Genomic DNA, 21,904 nt, shown 5'->3' with positions numbered 1-21,904 from the left:
TATATATATATATAGGGTTTGTTTTATCTAAGATGCTTTAGTCTAATATATATTTTGGAAAGATATTTCTTCAATGAGCATATTATAAGACATCAAATATTATAAATAAGTTTGGAAATTGATAGATTCAATGGATATGAATAGATTAATTAATCATTTAACGTTGCCTACAATTATTTCACTTTGCACCCAATATATATATATATATATATATATATATATATGCACACACAGTATACAATATACAGTATTACAATATATTACATCTATGAACATTTTTTTAAATATCTTTAGCCACAGCAAGTATTTACTGTTTTAATTCTGTAATATCAACAACTAATTTTCCTATTTTTATATTTTTACCTTATATTTAATACACACAAATGAACATAAGTTCTCACACTAACAAAATTTCCCAAATAACAAAATATGTAACTATTGAAGAATTTCTACTAACTCTTATTATCGTTGCATTCTAACAGCCTACTACATATTACTACATTTACTAGTTTTAATTTCATTCTCACACAAAAAAAATGTTTTAAATACACACCATACCTAATATTACTTATAACTGCCAATTCATATATTAATTCAAACACAACCATACCTTTCCATTGGACACATCTATCAAACTTTCTATGATAAATGACTTATTTGGAGTTAAAATTACTTAGCTATTTATTATCATATAGAGGGAACGTGTCTTAAATATTCTCACTCATATTTTCAAATAACTGTTAGCTGCATCAGTTTTAGTTTATACACAACTAGATTCTTTAGTATACTCTCAATTTTCCATAAGGATAAAATATGTCTATCTGAATTTTGTTATCTGCCATTTCCTTCATCAAGCCTTCTGAAATAGTAATAATTCCTGTTGTATACTTTTTGCATAGACGAGAACAGTGATATATAATTAATTTAATCAAATTAATTTTAATTATTCTACCATGTTATTTACATGTTAATATCACTGTTCAAAACGATCGTATGCACATATTAAAGTTCTTTTATATTTCAACATCTTCTCTTCTCCATTTTTTAACATACTTGTTGAGTTTCTATGGGATACATTTCCATAAATTCTCATAACACACCATACATACACACATATATATGTATGTATGTATGAACATGTGACAGGATTCTTTCAGTTTCTTTCTACCAAATCCACTCACAAGACTTTGGACAGCCCAGGACTATACTAGAGGACACTTGCCCAAGGTGCCATGCAGTGGGAATGAACACAGAACCACTTTCTTGGGAAGCAAACTTCTCACTGCACAGCCACACTTGTGCCTTTTCTATAAATATTTAACATAGGGGTATTAATTCATGCAAATATCTAAAAAGTGGGATACACTGGATAAGAGAGTTTAAGAAAAAAAAATGGATAGTAACTTACTGTACAAAATTAGCTTCAGTTTGATTAAATTGATCTGTCATATTTTTATTTTTATTATATGTATTTTTTCTACAAAACATGAGAAGGGATATTTGTAAAATGCTATTTGGTGAAAGGGGACACTGGACTTTAAAAAAATGGAATCTACTTTAGACTGTACCACGTTATGTTAAAACAAACTTAATGCTAAAATATGTTCACTTGCAATGAGGGACATCAGTAAATTTTTGACCAGCTCTAACAGGTTGAAGAATAGAATATTGTCATTAATGGTGCAAGAAAAGACAATCTGTAATCGCAATCCTTTCATTATTCATAACATTTCAAGATGGTGCAGTTTGTTGCTGTATTTGGCATAGACAACTGATAAATATTTTGTTGGACTGAAGTGAAGTGCTGATTTCAAATCTTCCCAGGAACAGAAAGTATGTGTGTGTACCAGAGAGGTGTAATATTCCACAACTTACCATTCCATTGTAAGAACAATACAGATAGTTGGTTTTTGCAGGGTATTCAGCTGCCATTGTATCAATCTGGTGAAATAAAAGGAATACTGAGGTTAATCAAAGATACCTGAAGAATGTAACTGAATTTTGATATAATCCTTTTCCTCCTGTCTCTTTTCATACACAGTTGCATTATATGTATGTGTGTTTGCATATATGTATATGTCAGGTCACTTGTGTGTGTGTATATATGTATATGTCAGGTCACTTGTGTGTGTGTGTGTATATGTATATGTTAGGTCATGAGTGCTACTGGTAACATGGAATCTAGTACAATCTGCTGCACAGTTGGGTTGTCGGTGACTAAACCAGTATCCCCACTAGGTTTGCCTGGTGAGAAGGGTTGCTAGAAACCCAGCAGGGCTAAAAACAAGACCTGTCAAAAGGACAAATGAACCTAGTGTAAGTTCAATGACTATCTATCAATAGTACAGGCCAACCTAGTGTATGTTCAATGACTATCAGTAACACAGGCCCTCAGAAATTCTGGTTTGGTGTCTGGCATGTTGGATAACCACTAGGAATGAGGCACCTCTTAGCTTTTGTTAAAGCATGTCTCTAGGAGAAGGTCATTCTGATATAAAACCAGATATACAGGGAATGGCATTGAGCATTTTAGGTATCTTTTGCTTGTGCTTGAAACCATAGTTCTCAAACATTACCGAGGTATAACCCATATTGATACTGAATAGCTTGCACTGACTTGTTTCTGGAGTATGTCAATTGTGCATAGAGGAACTGTGAGGTGTTGTACAAGCTATATTGGACCTAAAATTCTAGGTTGTGCAATAGCCAGCGAGATGGCTTCCAATGCCTGGTTGAATAGAAGGGTGCGCGGTAAGCACTGAAGCCACAGGGATAACCCAGGTGAAGATGACCACAGGTGAAACAACCTCATACATGGGCAGTGCTGGCATTTTGCATGGACAATGGTCAGTGATGTGATGATCGTGTGTGTATGTATATATGCACACACACAAATCAGTATATGTAAATATATATGCTAATGTAAACACATAAATCTACTTTTCAAGAAAGACACAAGGAAAAGTAAAAATGTAAATTCTGAACAGCAGTTTGCAGAGAAATCAGAACCACTGGTTCAATTCAGAACCAATGGTTAAAAACATACCTGTTTAACCCAGGGTATTATATTTTTCTTGATTCGCAGCCCTCGAGCTACATCTTCACTGATTCCCAACACATTTCCAACCTGCTTATCAGAAAAACCGGCTTGTTTTGCCAGCCTCAGCATTTCTTCCTCAATAGTTTCCCTAGAAAAACAAAATAGCTGACATTAAAGAGACACATAAAAAATGCATGTCTATACCATCATCCTTTTATGATTTCCTTTTATGCTTGCTTGAGTTGGACAAATTTTCTCCAATATAGCGTCTTTCCACTTATAGTTTTTTTTTTTGTCATTTCTTACATGATGTTCAGCTTCTTGAAACCTCTCTTCACCTCATCTTACCATGTTTTCTTTGGTCTTTATCTACCACAGGTTCCTTCTGCTTCAATAATTTGGCACATTTTTACCCAACTGTCATCCCCTGTACGCACTTTATGTCTATGCCAGCTCAGTCTTCCTTTTGGCACATTACATTTGACTCTGATACAAGTATTTCTCTAAGCTCATTTGTGCTTTGATATTCATGTACACATTATCACACACCCAGTGGAGCACACTAACATAATTTTTTTCTAAACTTTACACAATCTCTACTCAACTACAACATAAAAAATATAATTTAGAAATTTAAAAGCCTGTCAATATTAACTATGGCAATATTGATAACAATGAAAACACATAAAACAACAATTCTCAACTACAAAAGCATCAAAATCAATATCAGAATTTGATCAAATGTTTTTAATATGCTTGAAATGTTATCATCAACAATAAGCATAACAAGAAATGATACACATATGTAATGGAATATAAATTTGCAATGTGGAGGAAACTTACTTTGAATATGAAGCAAGATCTTTCTCTAAGTTGACAACACTCAGGAGTTTGTGCAGGAACCACCGATCAATTTGTGTCAACTGATGCACATCTTCAACACTGTAACCAGCGTGGAATGCCTAACAGAGTGGATAGATAGGCTTTTTAAAGAAGAGTAAATATAAATAACTAAAAATGCAGAATTAAGAGTGTGGAATAAGGATTGTAGTAATGTGTTGAGAGAGTAATATTTTAAGTTATGATTTGTAAATATACAACTATTTTATTCTTTTACTCGTTTCAGTCATCTGACTGTAGCCATGCTGGAGCACTGCCTTAAAGGATTCTAGTCAAACAAATCAACCCCAGGACTTATTTTTTTTAAAGCTTAGTACTTATTCAATTAGTCTCTATTGCCAAACCACTAAGTTACAGGGACATAAACACACCAACACTGGTTGTCAAATGGTGAGGGGGACAAACACAAAGACACACTGATCTTTGAGTTTTCATCTACCAAATACACTCACAAGGCTTTGGTCAGCCTGAGGCTATACTAGAAGACATTTGCCCAAGGTGCCACGCAGTGGGACTGAACCTGGGACCATGCGGTTGGGAAATAAGCTTCTTACCACACAGTCATGCCGGCACCTATATTGGTCAGTAAATTACTCTCAGTTAAAAAGAAATTATTATGTGCTGGTATATATAGGCAAACCATGTATTCATCTCTTCAGCAAGACACCTGCTCCTCTCCCTCTATGATAGCTTCTTATTCCTCCAGTCTATATGCTGCTCATTTGTATGCATTTCAAAGTAATTGAACACTGGAAAGAGAAGCACTATGAGAAACCATTCTCTATTATATTCCAGTCAAAGTACTGTGACTGGTTGCACTAATTGGCAGTCTGGCCATAGTAAAAAATGGATTGGAAGCACTAAGCAGTGATGTGTAGAAATATAAACTTGTTACCAATTCAAATATGTTAGAGACATATTTCAACCAGTGTTTGATGCTGAAGAGGAAATAACTACTCTGAAATGCATACATCCATTGATCTGGGAAGTGGGTGCTCCAGATTGACTTGTATATGTCACCCATCATACACAAGATATAATAGTACTATTACTACTACTATGTGTATGCATGAGTATCAAACTAAAGGTGTATTTTCATACATACACACTAATACACTCACACACAAACACAAAAATATATATACTGTATGACACTGAACTCTAGACAGGATACTAAACACTTTGTCTTATCCTTTCTCACCAGCATGGCAAATCTCAGGAATTCCTTTCTGTGTTCATTCCAACAATTAACTATAATCACTCATCAAACTACACTAGCATCACTTAATGACCAATACTCTACACAGAGACTTGAAAGAGATGGAAGTTATTACAAGTAGTACTTCTTTTTCAGATTTATTATTGAAAATGAAAGAAATGATGCATAACCTCACCTTTGCTATTGAATGAATCCTAGTGTTGTTTGGCACCCTCAGATTTGCTTCAAGGTCAAACTCAGGTGGATAGGTCTTACCTGCAGGCAGCTTGGGGCTAAATCCCTCAATGGAAGGGTGTGTCATCCGAAGAGCTTTCTGTAGACTTTCTTCAAATGTCCGTCCAATTGACATCACCTACAATCAAATGACAAAGTAAAAAGTTAACACTTTTTCAGTTATCATTATCATCATATTATCATCACAATCATCACCACCACCACCACCACCACCAATAGCACCACCACCACCATCATTATCACCATCACCAATACTATCATCATCATCGGGTCAAGTTTACTCAGACATTTTCAATCTGCACACACCATCCATCCCATCCTACATTAGTTGAGGGGGGTCTTCAGGGAAGTATTCACTGTCTGTGCTTGGACAACATACTTTGGCATCCATAGCAGCACTTGCCAACTCCTATTTAGCTCATCAGCAATGTTCTGCAAATTTCAAGTGTCTTCCCCTTGTAAAGGTGGAAACAGACAAGAGATCTCCATATAGCTGTTTCTTGGTGGGATAAATTCTCCAAGATATATTTAAGACTGTCCCTAACACTTGGGTTTAAGTTCCCATCTAACTTGGAATTAATTATTTTTTTTTTTTCTTTTGGTAAGCATCCAGGTTGTTACTTCATATAAAAGGACTGACTCTACTGTTGCAGGGAAAAAAATTCCCCTTTAGGTTGTTTGACACAGCTGATTTCCAGACAATATCCAGTTTGTTTAGGGTCAACCATGCTTTGGCAATCCACATTTTTACATCCTTTTCAGTTGAGGCTATCCCAGAAATGAGACACATGAAGTCATCCACTTGGTTGATGAGATCTCTGCTGATATCTGTAATGGATCTTTGTCGAGTGTGAGCAATGAACTTGGTTTTACTAAGATTAACAAGTAGTTCAACATCATGTGCAGCTAATTCTAGTCTATAAAGTAATTAAGTGGAGTTTGATATTGTGTCAGAGAGCAAGGCTAAATAATCAGCATAATCTGCATCAGTTAATTTTTGAGCTGGATATCCAATTGATCATTTTTTTATGAGTATGAAACTGAGGCTGTTTAAAATGTTAAGTGATGTTCTGAGAAAAGAGAAAAGGTGCCAGAATGCTCCATTGGAGTACTCCTGCTTTGATGTCAAAGAAACTGTATCTCCATTTGGGGACTTCACCATTGATTTAGTGTTGTAATAGAGCATCATAACAGGTCAGTAGTATTTCTACCATTTTACTAAAGTGGATGGAGTCAAAAGCCTTTGAGAAATCAACAAACAGTAATACTGCTTCGAGATTTGTAGCAGTTACTCCTTCCAGTGGATGATTGTCTGACGATTAAACTATTTTTTCTGAAGTAACTTTGATTACTTTTCAAAACATTCTCAGTTTCTGGTTGTATCCAATGAATTAAAAATTTTTGCAACAATGGCTGTAAGAGTGATGCCTCTGTAGTTCTTTGTGAGACTCAGATGAACTTTCTCTGGAAATGGGAGTATGCAGCCTTTTGTCCATTTGTCAATCTAGTCAGGCATTCATGCTAGTGGTATTGGTGAATGTATATAGCTTGGAGGGGTTTCTTTTGGAATTTGGCATTTAAACATACTAATTGATTTTCAAGAATAAATTGAGTTAGATATTGGCCATTTCTGTTCATTGCTGTGTGGAATGTGCATTTATGGACTTTGGCTTTTTTGAGATAGTTATTCATATCATGAAAACACTGCTTTAGTATCTAAAACACAATAAAAATTCAAAACCTCTTCTTTGTCAGCTGTGTTTGTTGGTGAAAAAAAAGCAAGATATGAGAAATGTTTCTGGATTTCCTTGAAAGGAGGCTATAACTATTTTTGCATGAATTTTCATTTTGCTGTTTAAAGAGTTGAGGGCAGGTGGGCTTAGTAGCATGCTCATGCCATAAATGGTGGAAATGATGGAATTTTCCAAGCTGAGGCTGAGATGAAAGTCCAACCTTGACCAGCATTGTGGTAGTTCAGTTCAATATCATTAAGATAAGGCCTGTCTTCTTTGCAGACAGATAACCTCAATATTGTCCTTGATGGTTGAGGCAATCAAGTTCAGGGAGTTGGTTTAGGTTTCTGAGGGTGCACATCTTGAAGGTAGAGACAAGTGTATTTTGCTTGCACTTCAAATATTTATGTTGTGTTTGGCTCAATTCACACTCATTTTTCTTGGCATATTCATCATCTTTCATCATTATCATCAACAAATCAAATATGGAAGAATAAAAACCAAATAATATTGAAAACAACAACTATCATAATAATTATGATGACGTTAATGAGGATGATGATTATTTCTACAAACCATCATTTTTCTGAGATCAATCTGATTACCAACTTACAGAAGATGATGACAAATTTGGGTGGTAAGCATAACACACTGCCAATATTAACCCTTTCAGCCAGTTTCTGGATGCCTCTGCTACAGTTCATTTGCTTACAATCATTTCAATCAGACCTACATCATCCCACCTAGTATCCTTTCTACAGATGTTAACCACATCAATCTCACAGTCTTGGTGGCCTGCAAAAATATATTGTGGGTATAGCCCTTAATCCTCTGACTAGTATATACTATTAAAAATAAACAAATTCTCCTCACTCAATAAGACTTCCAACTTTTCATTGCATCAGACACTGGCTAATGGATGGAAACATTATTGTTGTTATTATTTAACCCCAGAGCAGTTACTATCAAGTAATCTTCTGATTAATGACAGTTAAATCATAATCATCCTGTTTTTTTTTTAAGGTGTACCTGTACCTAAAAGTACATTATCATGTATAAACATGCTTCCTCCCTGTTTTAAGTTACTTGGGTGGAGTATGTGACTTCAGAGGGATTTTGCTTCGGTTTCTAGCAGACCAAGTGACTACACAGAAGTTCCCTCATTACTGCTGTTAAGAGTAAAAAATACTGAGATACTGAACCCATCACACAGTTTTTTATACACTCAACATCATTGTAATCATCAACACCACCAAAGAACAGAAACATTTTTTACCCAGTTCTGCACCAGTAGAGAGAGAGAGTGTGTGTGTGTGTGTGTGTGTGTGTGTGTTCATTAGAATTTTGGAGAGTGTAGCTGAAGAGATCAAAACTTATGTTAGACTAGTACTTATTTTATCAAATCCCCACAAAAAGAATAAAAGGAAAGGCAGATGCCAGGAAGATTTGGATTTTAAATTTCAATCAATAACACCACAAAAAAAAACAAATACATTTTTTCCAGTTCTGCACCACTGTTTTGAAAGGGGGAGAGAAAAGACTGAATGTAGTGTGTGTGTGTGTGTATGTGCGTGTGTATATTAAAATTTTGGAGAGTGTAGTTAATTAGATCAACCTTAATATTAGACTACTGTTTATTTTATCAGTGCCCAAAAAGAATGAATGGAAAAGCAGATGCTAGAAAGATTTGAATTTTAAACTTAAGGAGATAAAACTAAACACTGCAGGGGCTTTTTACTAATCCTAAAGAAAAAAATAAATCAAATATAAGGTAACTTTGATTGCCATCTTTTTGATGCAACCAACAAGAAATTTCAGGAATAAACCAATTAAAGCAAAGGATTTGTATAACTTAAGAAAAGTGATGCTAAAGTACTTACTTCACCGACACTTTTCATTGAACTGCCAATCTCTTTGGAAATGTTTTGGAAGCGATCAAGGTCCCAGCGTGGAATTTTGGTAACGATGTAATCTAAACTTGGCTCAAAGCAGGCTGTTGTCATTTGGGTTGTTTTGTTTTCAAGACTGGGCAAAGGAATACCCAGAGCCAGTTTGGCAGCAATAAATGCTAATGGGTACCTGAAATGAAGTGACATCTATAATGAACTTATTGTATACAGGGCTCAAGTGCACTACAACTCATCAGAAAAAATAACCAAATCTACATGAACAGTACATAGCATATGTACAGAAAATGAACAATGAAAAAAAATCTTTAAAAAAAAAGAAACAGGGTATTGTTGGTGAATTTCAGGAAGCATGGAAGTTTTGAAGGATATAGTGTCTATGGGAGTAATAAGAATTCCATAATAAAGAATATGAAGTGGCTTTGTTAGGACAAAATACCTAATATTTAGTTATGATTCTTAAAACTGAAATCAACTTTGCTTTTCATATTTCTGTGATCTATAAAATAAAGTATCAATTAAGTACTTGTACTTTAAAAAAATAGAGGGCCACAGATTTAGGGGAGGGAGTTAGTTGATTTTATTGATTCCAGCACTTGACAGGTACTTAATTTCAGTTCTCATTTACTCTCTCTGTCTCTGCCTTTTCATCCTGGCATGGGTTGGACAATTTTTTTGAGCAGTGTTTAATGGTTGAAGACACTTCCTGTGACCAACCCTTTTAGTTATATGAAAAGATGCAGTGTATCTAAAACATATGCTAAAGTAACAAGCAGTAGAAATCGAACTAGTTCTACCTACCCAGTGGCCTTAGAAGCCAAAGCAGAACTTCGAGAAAGACGAGCATTGATTTCAATAATGCAGTACTCTAATGATGTTGGGTGAAGAGCATACTGAATATTGCACTCTCCAATAATGCCAAAGTGTCGGACAACCTAGAGAAAAAAAAAACAAAAAAAAAAAACAAATAATGAATTCAAAAGCAACATTTTAGAAAGAATGAATACTTCCTGTTACAATATTTTTTATGAAGTAAAAACAGTTCAGTTTGTCATAGAGATGAAGCGAAGCAGTTTAGATATACATATATATATGTCTTCTTTCTCTTTCTAATTTAGTGGACTGTTTGAACCTATGATGTGCATGCTTCTGAGTTCAAACACTGCTGTAGCCATTATGCCATGCTTTAATGTAAAGCACAATACTGCTTCTGGTATTTGAAAGAAAAATTTTTAATCTAAAGAAACTCATGATACACTGTTTGTTCATTCATTCAGTTTATATCAATTTTTTTCCATGCTAGTTAGATGAAGACTTATCACTGAGGCATTGTTTTACAGCTAGATGCCCTTCTTTTGCTATCCATTATCTGTTTTTTTTTTCACAGGAAGAGATTTTTTTTCTATTCCACCATTCTTGAAAGTCAAGAAATTATGGGACAGTTTAAAGGGGAATATCAACATAAAATCACTGTTTGTTCAAATGATGATTTCATGCAAACATGCAGAATGTAAATATTCACATACACTTATGGCAAGATTTTGTCTACAAATCCCACTCAGAAAGCATCAGTCAACCTCAGAAGATACCTGCCCAAGGTGCCACCAAGTGAGATAAAACTAAAAAATCATGTTAATCATGCCTAGCCAGACTGGAGTCTTGTGCAGCCCCTCAGCTTGCCAGCTCTGATCAAACTGTCCAACCCATGCCAATATGGACAATGGACATTAAATGTTGATGATGATAATGATGATGTTCTTGTCCACTAAAACATGAAAGGCATTAACAACAGGATTGGAGATAATTTCTCCCCATAGACTTTGTATATAAAAACGATCACCACTGAGAAGGCAATGTATCAGGTAGTCCACTGCAGCTCAGTTCAATGTATTTTTCACACATAAAAGCTAAAGAGAGAAACTTTCTACAGTAAATATCTTTTGCATTCAGATGTATAAAAATGTGTGAAAAATAAGGCAGTGCCCCAGCATGGCTACAGTCTAATGAAGCTGAAACAAATAAAAGAAATATCTTTAATGTACCTTTAATATATATAAAAATATATATAAAGGAGGCCACTAGGTGGACTGCTAATGTGCTAGAAGAAGATCACATGTCATGTGTCTACTATGGGCAAGGCTAGTGAAAATTACATTATGTAATTTTCACTAGCCTTGCTCGCTTTCCGTTTTTGCTACTTTGCTAAATTCCCTTTGAGAATTATCCGGTCTTAGAAGACACATGACATGTGATCTTCTTCTAGCACATTGGCAGTCCACCTAGTGGCCTCCTTTATATATATTTTTATATGTACAGATACAATAATCCTTTGATATTCAGATAATTTTTCTGAATCTCCCTGATTCTTTTAATGTGCTGGTTACCTGGTATTAAATTGATATTAATTAATATCCAATTTTTACCCTATTGTTTAATTTAATAGATATAAAGATAGATACATACATATATATAAAGATAGATACATACATATATATATAAGATAGATACATACATGCACACAATGCACATACAAACACAAGTATCTGAGAGTACACATAATCATACATTTCTGTATACATACCCATAAATACAAACACAATTAATATTCTTAATTTCTTAATTTTGAATGAAATGATATACATGTGTATGTGTACTTGTAAATGAAGGCATATATATATCTGAGTCTACATAGGCATGATCTATGCAAATGTATGTCTATGTAAATATCTTCTGTTCTGGTATGCATATAGTCACATGTATATTTCTGGGTATAACTTTTTACTTCTGAAGCTATTTCATTCCTCTGAAGAAGAAAAAAAAAAAAAAAATTCATGTCTTTATACTTGTATCCTTGAATACTTTTTTCAAGAAGTGGTTGCTGCTTGTTTTCTGCTCCCTCTGCTTAATATTTCCCTGTCTTTCCATTTCATTTTACTTTTTGCTTTGTTTGAGGCATTAGTTTTCTCAATGCACCCTTCCAAATTTTTATCTTCCACTTCTTCCTTCATTTTCAATTCAGACTTCAGACCATCTTACACCCCTTTACTTTTAATCTTCTCCCTTCCCATTATCACTACTTTATGCCAATCCCTCCGTCATTTACTTGTCTGTAGTCCAAACCACAGCACCTCTTTCTCTCTAGTTTCTTCACTCTCAGATAGAAGGTAAAAGCCTCAGAATGTCAAAATCTCCTATTTACTGTCTTCAGTTGCTTATCTGACAAAACACTTAATTCTTGATTGAGTAGTCAGTATCTAAGAAGAGTTTCAAGCTGTTGAAAATTTATTGTACAGTTATTGTTTACAAGGTTACATTAATTATTACAACATTGAAATAGTGTAAGTAAGGAGGTAATTAGTTGTGTAAGTTGATTAATTAGCAATATATTGGGTAAGTTTAACTTACTTTAATGGCCGTCTCCCGCAGCATATGATACTCTTGGTTGGATAAGGTTTGGCTGGGAGCAACAACAATAGAATCACCTGCAAGATGAATTGGTAGCAACATATAAATAATAATAATAATAATGAGTTCTATATTTAAGAGATCTTATAGATCTTCCAATATTTCAAAGGTACATTCTATCTTCACTTCTGTTTATTTTCGCCCTAAACACACAGACATTTCTTCTTAAGTGATACATATAAAAATATGTAAATGAGTATGTATTTATCTGTGCATGAGAGAGAGAGAGAGAGAGAGAGAGGGAGAGAGGGAGAGAGAGAGAGAGAGAGAGAGAGAGAGAGAGAGAGAGAGAGAGAGAGTGAGTGAGTGTGTGTGTGTGTGTGTACACAGAATACACAAAGCAACCAAGAACAGAAACATAAGCAAAAAACAAGGATACTAAATAGAAATAATAGCATCACCCAAGAAAGCTAAAAACACACACACACTTTCAATTAGATAGTTGTAAATGAGTATCATCATTTTATAAGCGATGTCCTTTGTCTCTAATCTTCCATGAAAATATATGTCCAGTCATAGGGAAATATAACCATATTTGAAAACAGGTGTGGGTTAGTGACAGGTAGGGCATCCAGTTGTAGGAAATCTGTCTCATTAAATTCTGACTCATGAAGCATAGAAAAGTGGACATTAAAATGTTGACAACTTGATGATGATAGGGATAATATATGACATGAGCAAATCTACAATCTAGACAAAAGTTACCTTTAATTACAGGAACATTAGTTTTTTGAGGTCATTGGTATGAATTTAGATAAAGATGCATTGTTCATCAAAGAAAAGTTGTCTTTGAAAAGAAACAGGCACAAATAATCTCCAGAATTCTTTTATCACACCGATTTTATGAATCCACCATTAGCATAAATGAGTGCTTCAATACAGGGTTGGAAATATGGACACACCTGAATCAGATAATCTGTCAATTTTGGACATAGTGCTGATTATGGCAGACTTGAGAGATCACATGGTATAAGGGGAGGGTGTTGATTGGCCTCTCCCTTGACTACAGGCCATATGTAATAGTCCATTGAAGTCTAGTGAGCAAAGAGGCCATCCATCTGGGAGAAAATAAGCATGGTGACTGGTACACATCCACACCTGGGTTGTCCTAGTCTTATGAGATGGTGCAGAGTCTTGTTGGAAGATGTATGATCTTCCATTGCATACTCTGTCTATCTAGAGCCTCACAATTTTCTCTGACATCTCTGAGTAGACAGCAGCATTGACTCTTAAGGCCTGTGAAAAAAAAAAGTGAGAAGGCATGACAACTCACTCATTGCTGATGACTCCCAGAACCATTACAGTTGCTGGGAATTTAGTATGCATGACTGTTGGAACCTCATTCAGATCTTTGTATAACCATTTGTCATTTCTTTAGTTTACCTTTTGGTCCTGATCTATGTTTTTCTCATCAAAGAAAAACCAAAGCATTCCAGCCTTTTGGTGTTTTAACTGGTTTAGCCAAGCACTTTGCATAGATCGAACAATGCTCTCTTGTTATGTCCAACATAAACTGACCCTTCTGCATCACATATGACTTGTACCAAATCTCATCACGCACAACTCATCTGATGCTGCATTCTGAAACCTTGAGATCCTTTGCAATGGCTCTGATTGACCTTTCGAAGTATTTAGTGATTATTTCTTGAACCTTTTGTACCAAGTCATGTGTTCTGACTGTATTAAGGAAATTGTGCATGCATTTTGCATTTAGCAGCTGATCCCTATTAACAGCTTTCAGCTCCTTTTGAGCTTTGACATTGAAGGATCAGGGAACTTTCAGGAAGCGAGCTATCTCTGTATCACTATGCTGCACTTTTAAGGCAACAATAACAGTGTGCCTTTTCATTTGCTGATTCCTAACATTATCTGAAAAGTAAGGCGAAAAAAATAATTTAGAAAAAAGTTAGCGTACTTGAAAGAGGTGTCCTCACAAAAACTGACACACCCTGTATATTCATTCTCAGCAAAGTTAATTTTTACCTGTGTGTACACCAAGTGGATCAAAGTTTTCCATATTGCAAACTGTAATACAATTGTCTTGACAGTCACGTACTACTTCATATTCAACTTCTTTCCAGCCAAGCAGAGACTTCTCAATAAGAACTTGTTTTGTCACTGCCAGAGCCTGAAACAAATACAAAGAATTTGATGGTATATTTCCAGTTTATTATGACTGCCTCACACTATGTCTAATTACGTTTCTCTTCAAAGACAAGTAGAGTTATGGTCTTACTCAACTCAGTACTTTTGGCATCATATCATCACATAACCTTAAAAAAATGCAAGGCTCACCATGAAAAAAATAAGGTGTGATGACTGTATCTAAACTGAGAGTTGAAATTATGTATAGGTCACACTTACACATAAGTACTTTGTCAGATAGTTAAACCAATATTTGCTAATATCCTTTCACTCAAGGTCTGCTTTTCACTGTTCCTTCTGAGCCTCTGCTAATACTCTGAAAAATGGCCAACAAAATTACCCATAATCCAGGCGTAGTAATGATACAGACACTAAAGACATAAACCAAAGTCAGTCTTTATGTATCTGAATTTACTAGTTCAAATTATCTTATTCAGGTGATAAATATGCTCCAATTAATAAAATTCCACCTTTCAAACAAATCAGTTAGGTATCTGGTCAAAAGAAATTGTAGTGACTTCATTTAAACATAGAGTCGATTTGAATCAGAATCTGCCAATTTCCCTTAACAATGCAACAGCATTTTTCTCACAGAAAAAACAGATGTAGGAGTGGCTGTGTGGTAAGTAGCTTGCTTACGAACCACATGGTTCAGGGTTCAGTCCTGCTGCGTGGCACCTTGGACAAGTGTCTTCTACTATAGCCTCAGGCCGACCAAAGCCTTATGAGTGGATTTGGTAAATGGAAACTGAAAGAGGCCCATCGTATATATGTATAGATATATGTATGTGTGTGTATATGTTTGTCCCCCCAACATCGCTTGACAACTGATGCTGGTGTGTTTACGTCCCTGTAACTTAGCGGTTCAGCAAAAGAGACCGATAGAATAAATACTAGGCTTACAAAGAATAAGTCCCGGGGTTGATTTGCTCGACTAAAGGCGGTGCTCCAGCATGGCCACAGTTAAATGACTGAAACAAGTAAAAGAGAAAAAGAGAAAATGGTTGACAGCAGGTGCAATGAACACATGGCCTTGCTAAGCTGATTTATGTCTTTGCCACTTCACCCTTCTAACTTCTTGTATGCAGTGGAGAGTTGAATTGAGAAAACAGTCGACTCCCCAAAGAATATCTAGTGTTCTATACAATATACCTATTTTTCTTGGTAGTTTTGTATAGTTATGAATACAAGAACTCTGTAAGCCAAAGTCAGTTAGTGAGAACTGAGTTGGCTAACTGGCTGATCAAAATGCCATCTCTGAATGAAAGGGCACAGAGGGACAGCTATGGTAACTCACCATCAAAGCAGTTGCTTTGTCCTACCACTCTCACTTTCACTAGCTCACTTTCTCTACTCTACAACATCACTCTATCATTTTCCCTGCTGCTAGAATGACAAGAACACAAACACACCTATACAAGAAAAATCTACAATATCTCTCTTTACCTCGCATGCTTTACAAATTATATTATACATGCTAGACCATTGTGGTTTGGCTATAACAATATGTAATAGTTAATAAATGCTTGTTTACAACTTCAATCATGGTTCTTCTTTCATGCACATCTGCAACATCAACATCTGTTACAAAATCATAACGGATTTCAGTTAGCTTGTTGGCTAAACAAGTATCAACTAAACCAGGAAATAGGAACTTTTTTTTTTATAATGGTCCAATTATGATGATCTTACATTTGCTCATGGCCCACATCTATATTATATCATATCTTATGTATAAAATTATCTCCACATATACACCACTAGCAATGATGTCAGCAAAAATTAAACAAATCCTGGCACAAAAGATTATCTAAAAACCAACTGTTCAATGGCTCACAAGTTTATCAAATATGAAATTTTTTTAGAAAAAGTTTGAGGGCCAAAGAGAACACTTCATTGGCCTGTCAGTTTATGGCTCTTAAAACTCTTGAACTAAATAAACAGGAAGATACATATATAAGCAATTAACACCAAACTGACAAAGAGATGCATGGATAAATAGATAGACATATAGATGACAAAATATCATAAATTGACAGAAAAGCTAGAAACAGAGAGATAGATAATCAAATACATAAACATCTAGACAAACAAAAAGCTAATCAAAATAATTGAAGTAGTGATAAGTTAAATTAAAGTTAATGAAGACAAGTACAGGAATAATGAGTATTCAAAAGGATCACTGATGTTTACACAAGGAAATCTTGTCAAAACTTATTGAGTCACGTACATGGTTCACAACAGCTTTTAAAGACTGCTTGTCATAGCATACTCCAGAGCCAAGACCGCCAAGAGCATAGGCAGCTCTCACCATAACAGGATATCCAATGGTTTCTGCTGCATTATATGCATCTTTCAACTGAAAAAGAAGAAAAGTGAATATACATATATTTGAAATCGAAATTGAACCAAATTCGACGACTGTCACCCTTGCCAACCTCTCCTTCATTGGACACTAAACTCTGCTTGCGAAGACCTGTTGGGGCAAGTGAAATCGAAATCGTAATTGAACCATATTCGATGACTGGCACCTGTGCCAGTGGAGCACTAACAGCATTGTCTGAGCATGATCATTGCCAGAGCAGCTGTCTGGCTTCCGTGCTAGTGGCACGTAAATAGCACCATTTAAGTGTGATCGTTACTGGCGTCACCTTACTGGCACTTGTGCCGGTGGTACGTTAGAAAATCATTCGAGCGAAGTCGTTGCTAGTGCCGCTGGACTGGCTCCTGTGCAGGTGGCATGTAAAAAACACCATTTCGAGCATGGTCATTGCCAGTACTGCGTGACTGGCCCTCGTGCTGGTGGCATGTAAAAGCACCCACTACACTCTCGGAGTGGTTGGCGTTAGGAAGGGCATCCAGCTGTAGAAACTCTGCCAGATCAGATTGGAGCCTGGTGCAACCATCCGGTTCACCAGTACTCAGTCAAATTGTCCAACCCATGCTAGCATGGAAAGTGGACGTTAAACGATGATGTAAGTATGTATGTGGCTAAGAGGTGGTTCCACACTCCACAAAATCCTGGAACTCCTGAACTGGGTAAAGGATAAAGACCTCCTTCAATCATGAATGACCATAGGATAGCACCTAGAAAGTTCCTCTCTGAGGCACCAGCAGTTGCCCATGCATAACACCTCCCTTCTCCATGCCTCTGATGTTGTCGAAGGAAAAGGCAAAGGCTGATACAGCTTGGCACCAGTGACATCACAACTCATTTCTACAGCTGAATGAACTGGAGCAATATGAAATAAAGTGCTTTGCTCAAGAACACAACACAGCCTGGTCTAGGAATCAAACTCACTACCTTATGGTTGTGATCCCAACTTTCTAACCACTGAGCCAAGTGCCTCCTTAATCAGATACCCACTTTAAAGCCATACACAGGTCTACTCTGAAACGGAGTAGTAGCACCCAGGTATGGGTTAACAAGCATATGACTGCTGGGACATAGAAATACTCAGGTTGGTATCTGAGGATGCAGTAAGCCTACTAGAAGTGAAGGGCTCTTGGTCTTTGTTAAGGCATATGTCAAGGAGAATGCTAACTTGCATGTAAAACCTGCAGCCCTATTGAGCTGAAAATCTTGCACTTTGCTTGTCACTGGATTTTTTGGAACTGCAGGTGAGAGAAGTTGTGTTGTGCAAGCCACACTCAACTTAAAACCCTTGAACAGACATTGTTGACATTTACCTGTCAGCAATAGTTACACCTGTCTAACAAGTAAATAGCCATCATCATATGTGTATGTATTAAATACACATAAATGTTGTAAGCCAGTTGTTAATAAACACATACATTTGTTTATTAATGACTGGCTAACAAAGTTATTATTCCATGCCTATCCTTCTGGTAGTTTTCAAAGCCAATAATTAAACCATTTGAAGGTTAAATATATATCACCATCGCTTCCATTTCTCCCACTGTTATACCAAAGGCCTCCTTGTCCCTCTTTCACTGAAGTTCATCTTTTATAAACATTCTCTTCTCTGTCCTCTCTAATAGTCATGCTACCCTGAGCAAATGAAGACAGCATAGATCAGAGATCCTGGGTCAATCTCACATCAATGTTATTATAAAATGCATCCAGTGAAGTGGTGGGAAAAGGAGCAGAGATAGTATAGGGTCTACAGAACCTTTAGTTTTGTATTTTCAAGGACATGATTATCTTTCTAGTGCTGGTGTCAAGAAAAATGCACCCAAATGCACTCTATAAAGTGACTGGTGCTAGGAGGAAGATACAGCCAGAGAAACCATGCCAAAATGGAAACAGATGAGTGATGCATGGTTCCTTGATTTAGACTAGTACCATCAGTCAAGTACCAACTCAAACCATGATAACTAGTCCATTTTATGCCAGCATGGTGATGAAGTAGGGGAAAGAAGAGGAAACATGCTAGCAGAAAATATAGCCAAGTTGTCTGTGATTATGAAATGGTAAGAATCTGGAGACATGATAAAGTCTGGAATTAAATTGGTCTTGATTATAGTGATGGTTGTGGCAGTGGGATGTAGGAGCATAAGTGTGAGATCTTTAAATAAGGAAGTGGGAGAAATTTATGTTTAATTGAACAGAAAGCTGATTGTATTGTTTTTATAAACATGTCCATTGCTTTCACAAGATAGCTCCACAGACAAGATCAACACACCCATTGCTTTTACCAGATGGCTTTTAAGACCCCAAACTGCAATGTGATTATTTTCCAAAACTTTGGTTTAGCTAATTTAATTAGACATGTTTCATCCATGCAGTTTTAAAATTTTAAACAATCCCAGAGGAAGTTTTCACTTTATAACTGCAAGGATAATCTCAATAAACTGGAGTTTTTCAATTCATTACATCACATATGTGAGACTATACACTGTGTGTGTGTGTGTGTGTATTCATGTGATCATCATCATCATCAACATAATTTTAACATCCACATAACCATGTCAGACAGAATCAGTTGATGCAGATTTTTTATGGTTGGATACCCTTCATGTCACCAACCCTCACCTATTTCTAAGATATTTCCCCATGACCAGACATGTTTTCCCATAAGATTGGAAATGAAGGTCACTACTTCCATGACAGTGATACTGTTTACAATTATAATGCAATGTCAAGGAAAGGAGACAGTAGCACACAAGCTTACACACACACATATGAATAAATATACACAACAAGCTTCTTTCAGTTTCCATCTACCAAATCCATACACTACTATAGCCCCAGGCTGTAGTAGATGATACTTGGATGAAGACAGCTGCATAAAAACATGTGGGGCATTCAAAGAGGATGGTAGTAGTGGAAAAGTAATATCTTGAAAGAAATGGGTGGTCGACTGGTTGAATCTCTCTCTCTCTCTCACACACACACACACACACACACACACACACACACTTACATAACACACATACAAACACCTGTATGCTTTTCTCTCAACCTTACATCTGTCTTTCTGCCTTGCTATCAAAAAACCATAGGCAGTTTCTGACAAGCCTACAAGTAACTACTTATATGTGAATATAACATATATTAAGCAGTCATCCATGCGCACACACACACACACACATACTGTTAGAGATTAGCCAAAATTTACTCACATTTTCCACAGCAAAGCTGGGGGCTAATTTCTCATTGATTTCTATCAATCTGTCTGCAAAAATCTGGCGATCCTCAGTTGCCTCAATTGATTCAACGGGCGTACCAAGTACCTTTACATCATATTCTTTCAAAATACCATTACGATACAACTCCACACCTATACAAAAAGAGGAAAACAGTACTAACAACGAAACAAAAAACAAAATTAGTAATGCTGATTGAAACTGTGCAGACAAAAAATATCTAATAGCAATCTTTATTGTTTTTTTATTTTTTACTCATTTCAGTCATTAGACTGTGGCCATGCTGAGGCACTGCTCTGAAGAATTTTAGTCAAATGAATCAACACCATTACTCATATCATTTTTTTTAAAGCCTGATACTTATTCTATTAATCTCTTTTGCTGAAATGCTAAATTACAGGGAAGTAAACACACACACACAACAGGCTGACAGGTTTATTTCAGTTTCGTATTTCTTTATTGCCCACAGGGGGCTAAACATAGAGGGGACAAACACGGACGGACAAAGAGATTAAGTTGATTACATCGACTCCAGTGCGTAACTGGTACTTCATTTAATCGACCCTGAAAGGATGAAAGGCAAAGTCGACCTCGGCGGAATTTGAACTCAGAACGTAACGGCAGACGAAATACCGCAAAGCATTTTGCCCAGCTTGCTACCGTTTCTGCCAGCTCAGGTTTAGACAGGTTTCTTTCAGTTTCTGTCTACCAAATCCACTCACAAGGCTTTGGCTGACCCAAGGCCATAGTGGAAGACACTTGTCCATGTTGCCACATAGTGGGACTGAAACTGGAACCATGTGGTCAGGAAGCAAACTTCTTACCACACAGCCACACTAACAATTTCTTTTGTAATTAGACTTACCTTTTAATGAAACAATCAAAATTTGAACTTGGAATAAGGTAGTAAACTTTAAAATTGCAACTGCTGTGTCTTTAATCACAATCCTAATATTCTCCTAGTATCAGCAGCTTTTTAGTTTATCAGTCACACAGCCATTCTACTAAAGATATAAGAGCAGTCAAGAGAATCAACTTCTCTTATTTCTTCTGGCAAAAAAAGATTGATTTTGGAGACAGAAATTAATCACTGAAGTGGAACACATTTTCGGCCTTCATTCTAGAATTTTACTTGCTACTTACCACAATTCAGTGCTGTCTGACCTCCCATGGAAAGTAGTAAACCATCAGGACGCTCTCTTTTAATGATCTCTGTCACAAATTCTGTTGTGATTGGCAGAAAATAAACGATATCTGCCTGTTTTGCCCCTTCAGCATTCGTCTGTACTGAAGCAATGTTAGGATTCATCAGCACGGTCTGAATGTCCTCTTCCTGGAAACAAATGTACAGCTTTATTAATATATGAAAGTGTGTGTGCATGTGCGTGTGTGTGTATATATATATATATATATATATATATAAAAACAAATAGTAAATGGGTATATGCATATATACGTACAGGTATGTGTATACCGACATCCACCTGTATGTATAGGTGCATATCTGGGTACAGGACATTGCAAACAAAACCTAGACGAGAAAACACACAAGCCACATAGAGAACATTCTTCTTCATCAGCTACCCCCGTTTTAACACCGGTGTTTCGAAGAGCTGGGCAGGACGCATCGTTAAAACGGCTCTTCCCATGG

General features: G+C 36.1%; 1 protein-coding gene across 1 annotated transcript in view; it reads right to left on the bottom strand.

The window, feature by feature from the left end:
• LOC106879763 (carbamoyl-phosphate synthase [ammonia], mitochondrial) overlaps positions 1 to 21,904 on the bottom strand; it is an 83,315-nt gene that overhangs the window by 22,250 nt on the left and 39,161 nt on the right. Inside the window, exons 13-23 of the mRNA XM_014929448.2 lie at positions 21,397 to 21,586; positions 20,230 to 20,387; positions 16,874 to 17,002; positions 14,482 to 14,626; positions 12,439 to 12,515; positions 9,835 to 9,968; positions 9,007 to 9,205; positions 5,335 to 5,511; positions 3,884 to 4,002; positions 3,047 to 3,188; positions 1,876 to 1,941 (exon numbers count right to left, since the gene is read on the bottom strand). Of these exons, the coding sequence (XP_014784934.2) occupies positions 1,876 to 1,941; positions 3,047 to 3,188; positions 3,884 to 4,002; positions 5,335 to 5,511; positions 9,007 to 9,205; positions 9,835 to 9,968; positions 12,439 to 12,515; positions 14,482 to 14,626; positions 16,874 to 17,002; positions 20,230 to 20,387; positions 21,397 to 21,586 (1,536 nt within the window). The remainder of the gene's footprint in view (positions 1 to 1,875; positions 1,942 to 3,046; positions 3,189 to 3,883; positions 4,003 to 5,334; positions 5,512 to 9,006; positions 9,206 to 9,834; positions 9,969 to 12,438; positions 12,516 to 14,481; positions 14,627 to 16,873; positions 17,003 to 20,229; positions 20,388 to 21,396; positions 21,587 to 21,904) is intronic.

This window comes from Octopus bimaculoides, chromosome 10, assembly GCF_001194135.2.
Source record: "Octopus bimaculoides isolate UCB-OBI-ISO-001 chromosome 10, ASM119413v2, whole genome shotgun sequence".
NCBI classification, from domain to species: domain Eukaryota; kingdom Metazoa; phylum Mollusca; class Cephalopoda; order Octopoda; family Octopodidae; genus Octopus; species Octopus bimaculoides.
The sequence above is the reverse complement of the archived record's forward strand: the minus strand, read 5'-3'. Positions and strand labels throughout refer to the sequence as shown.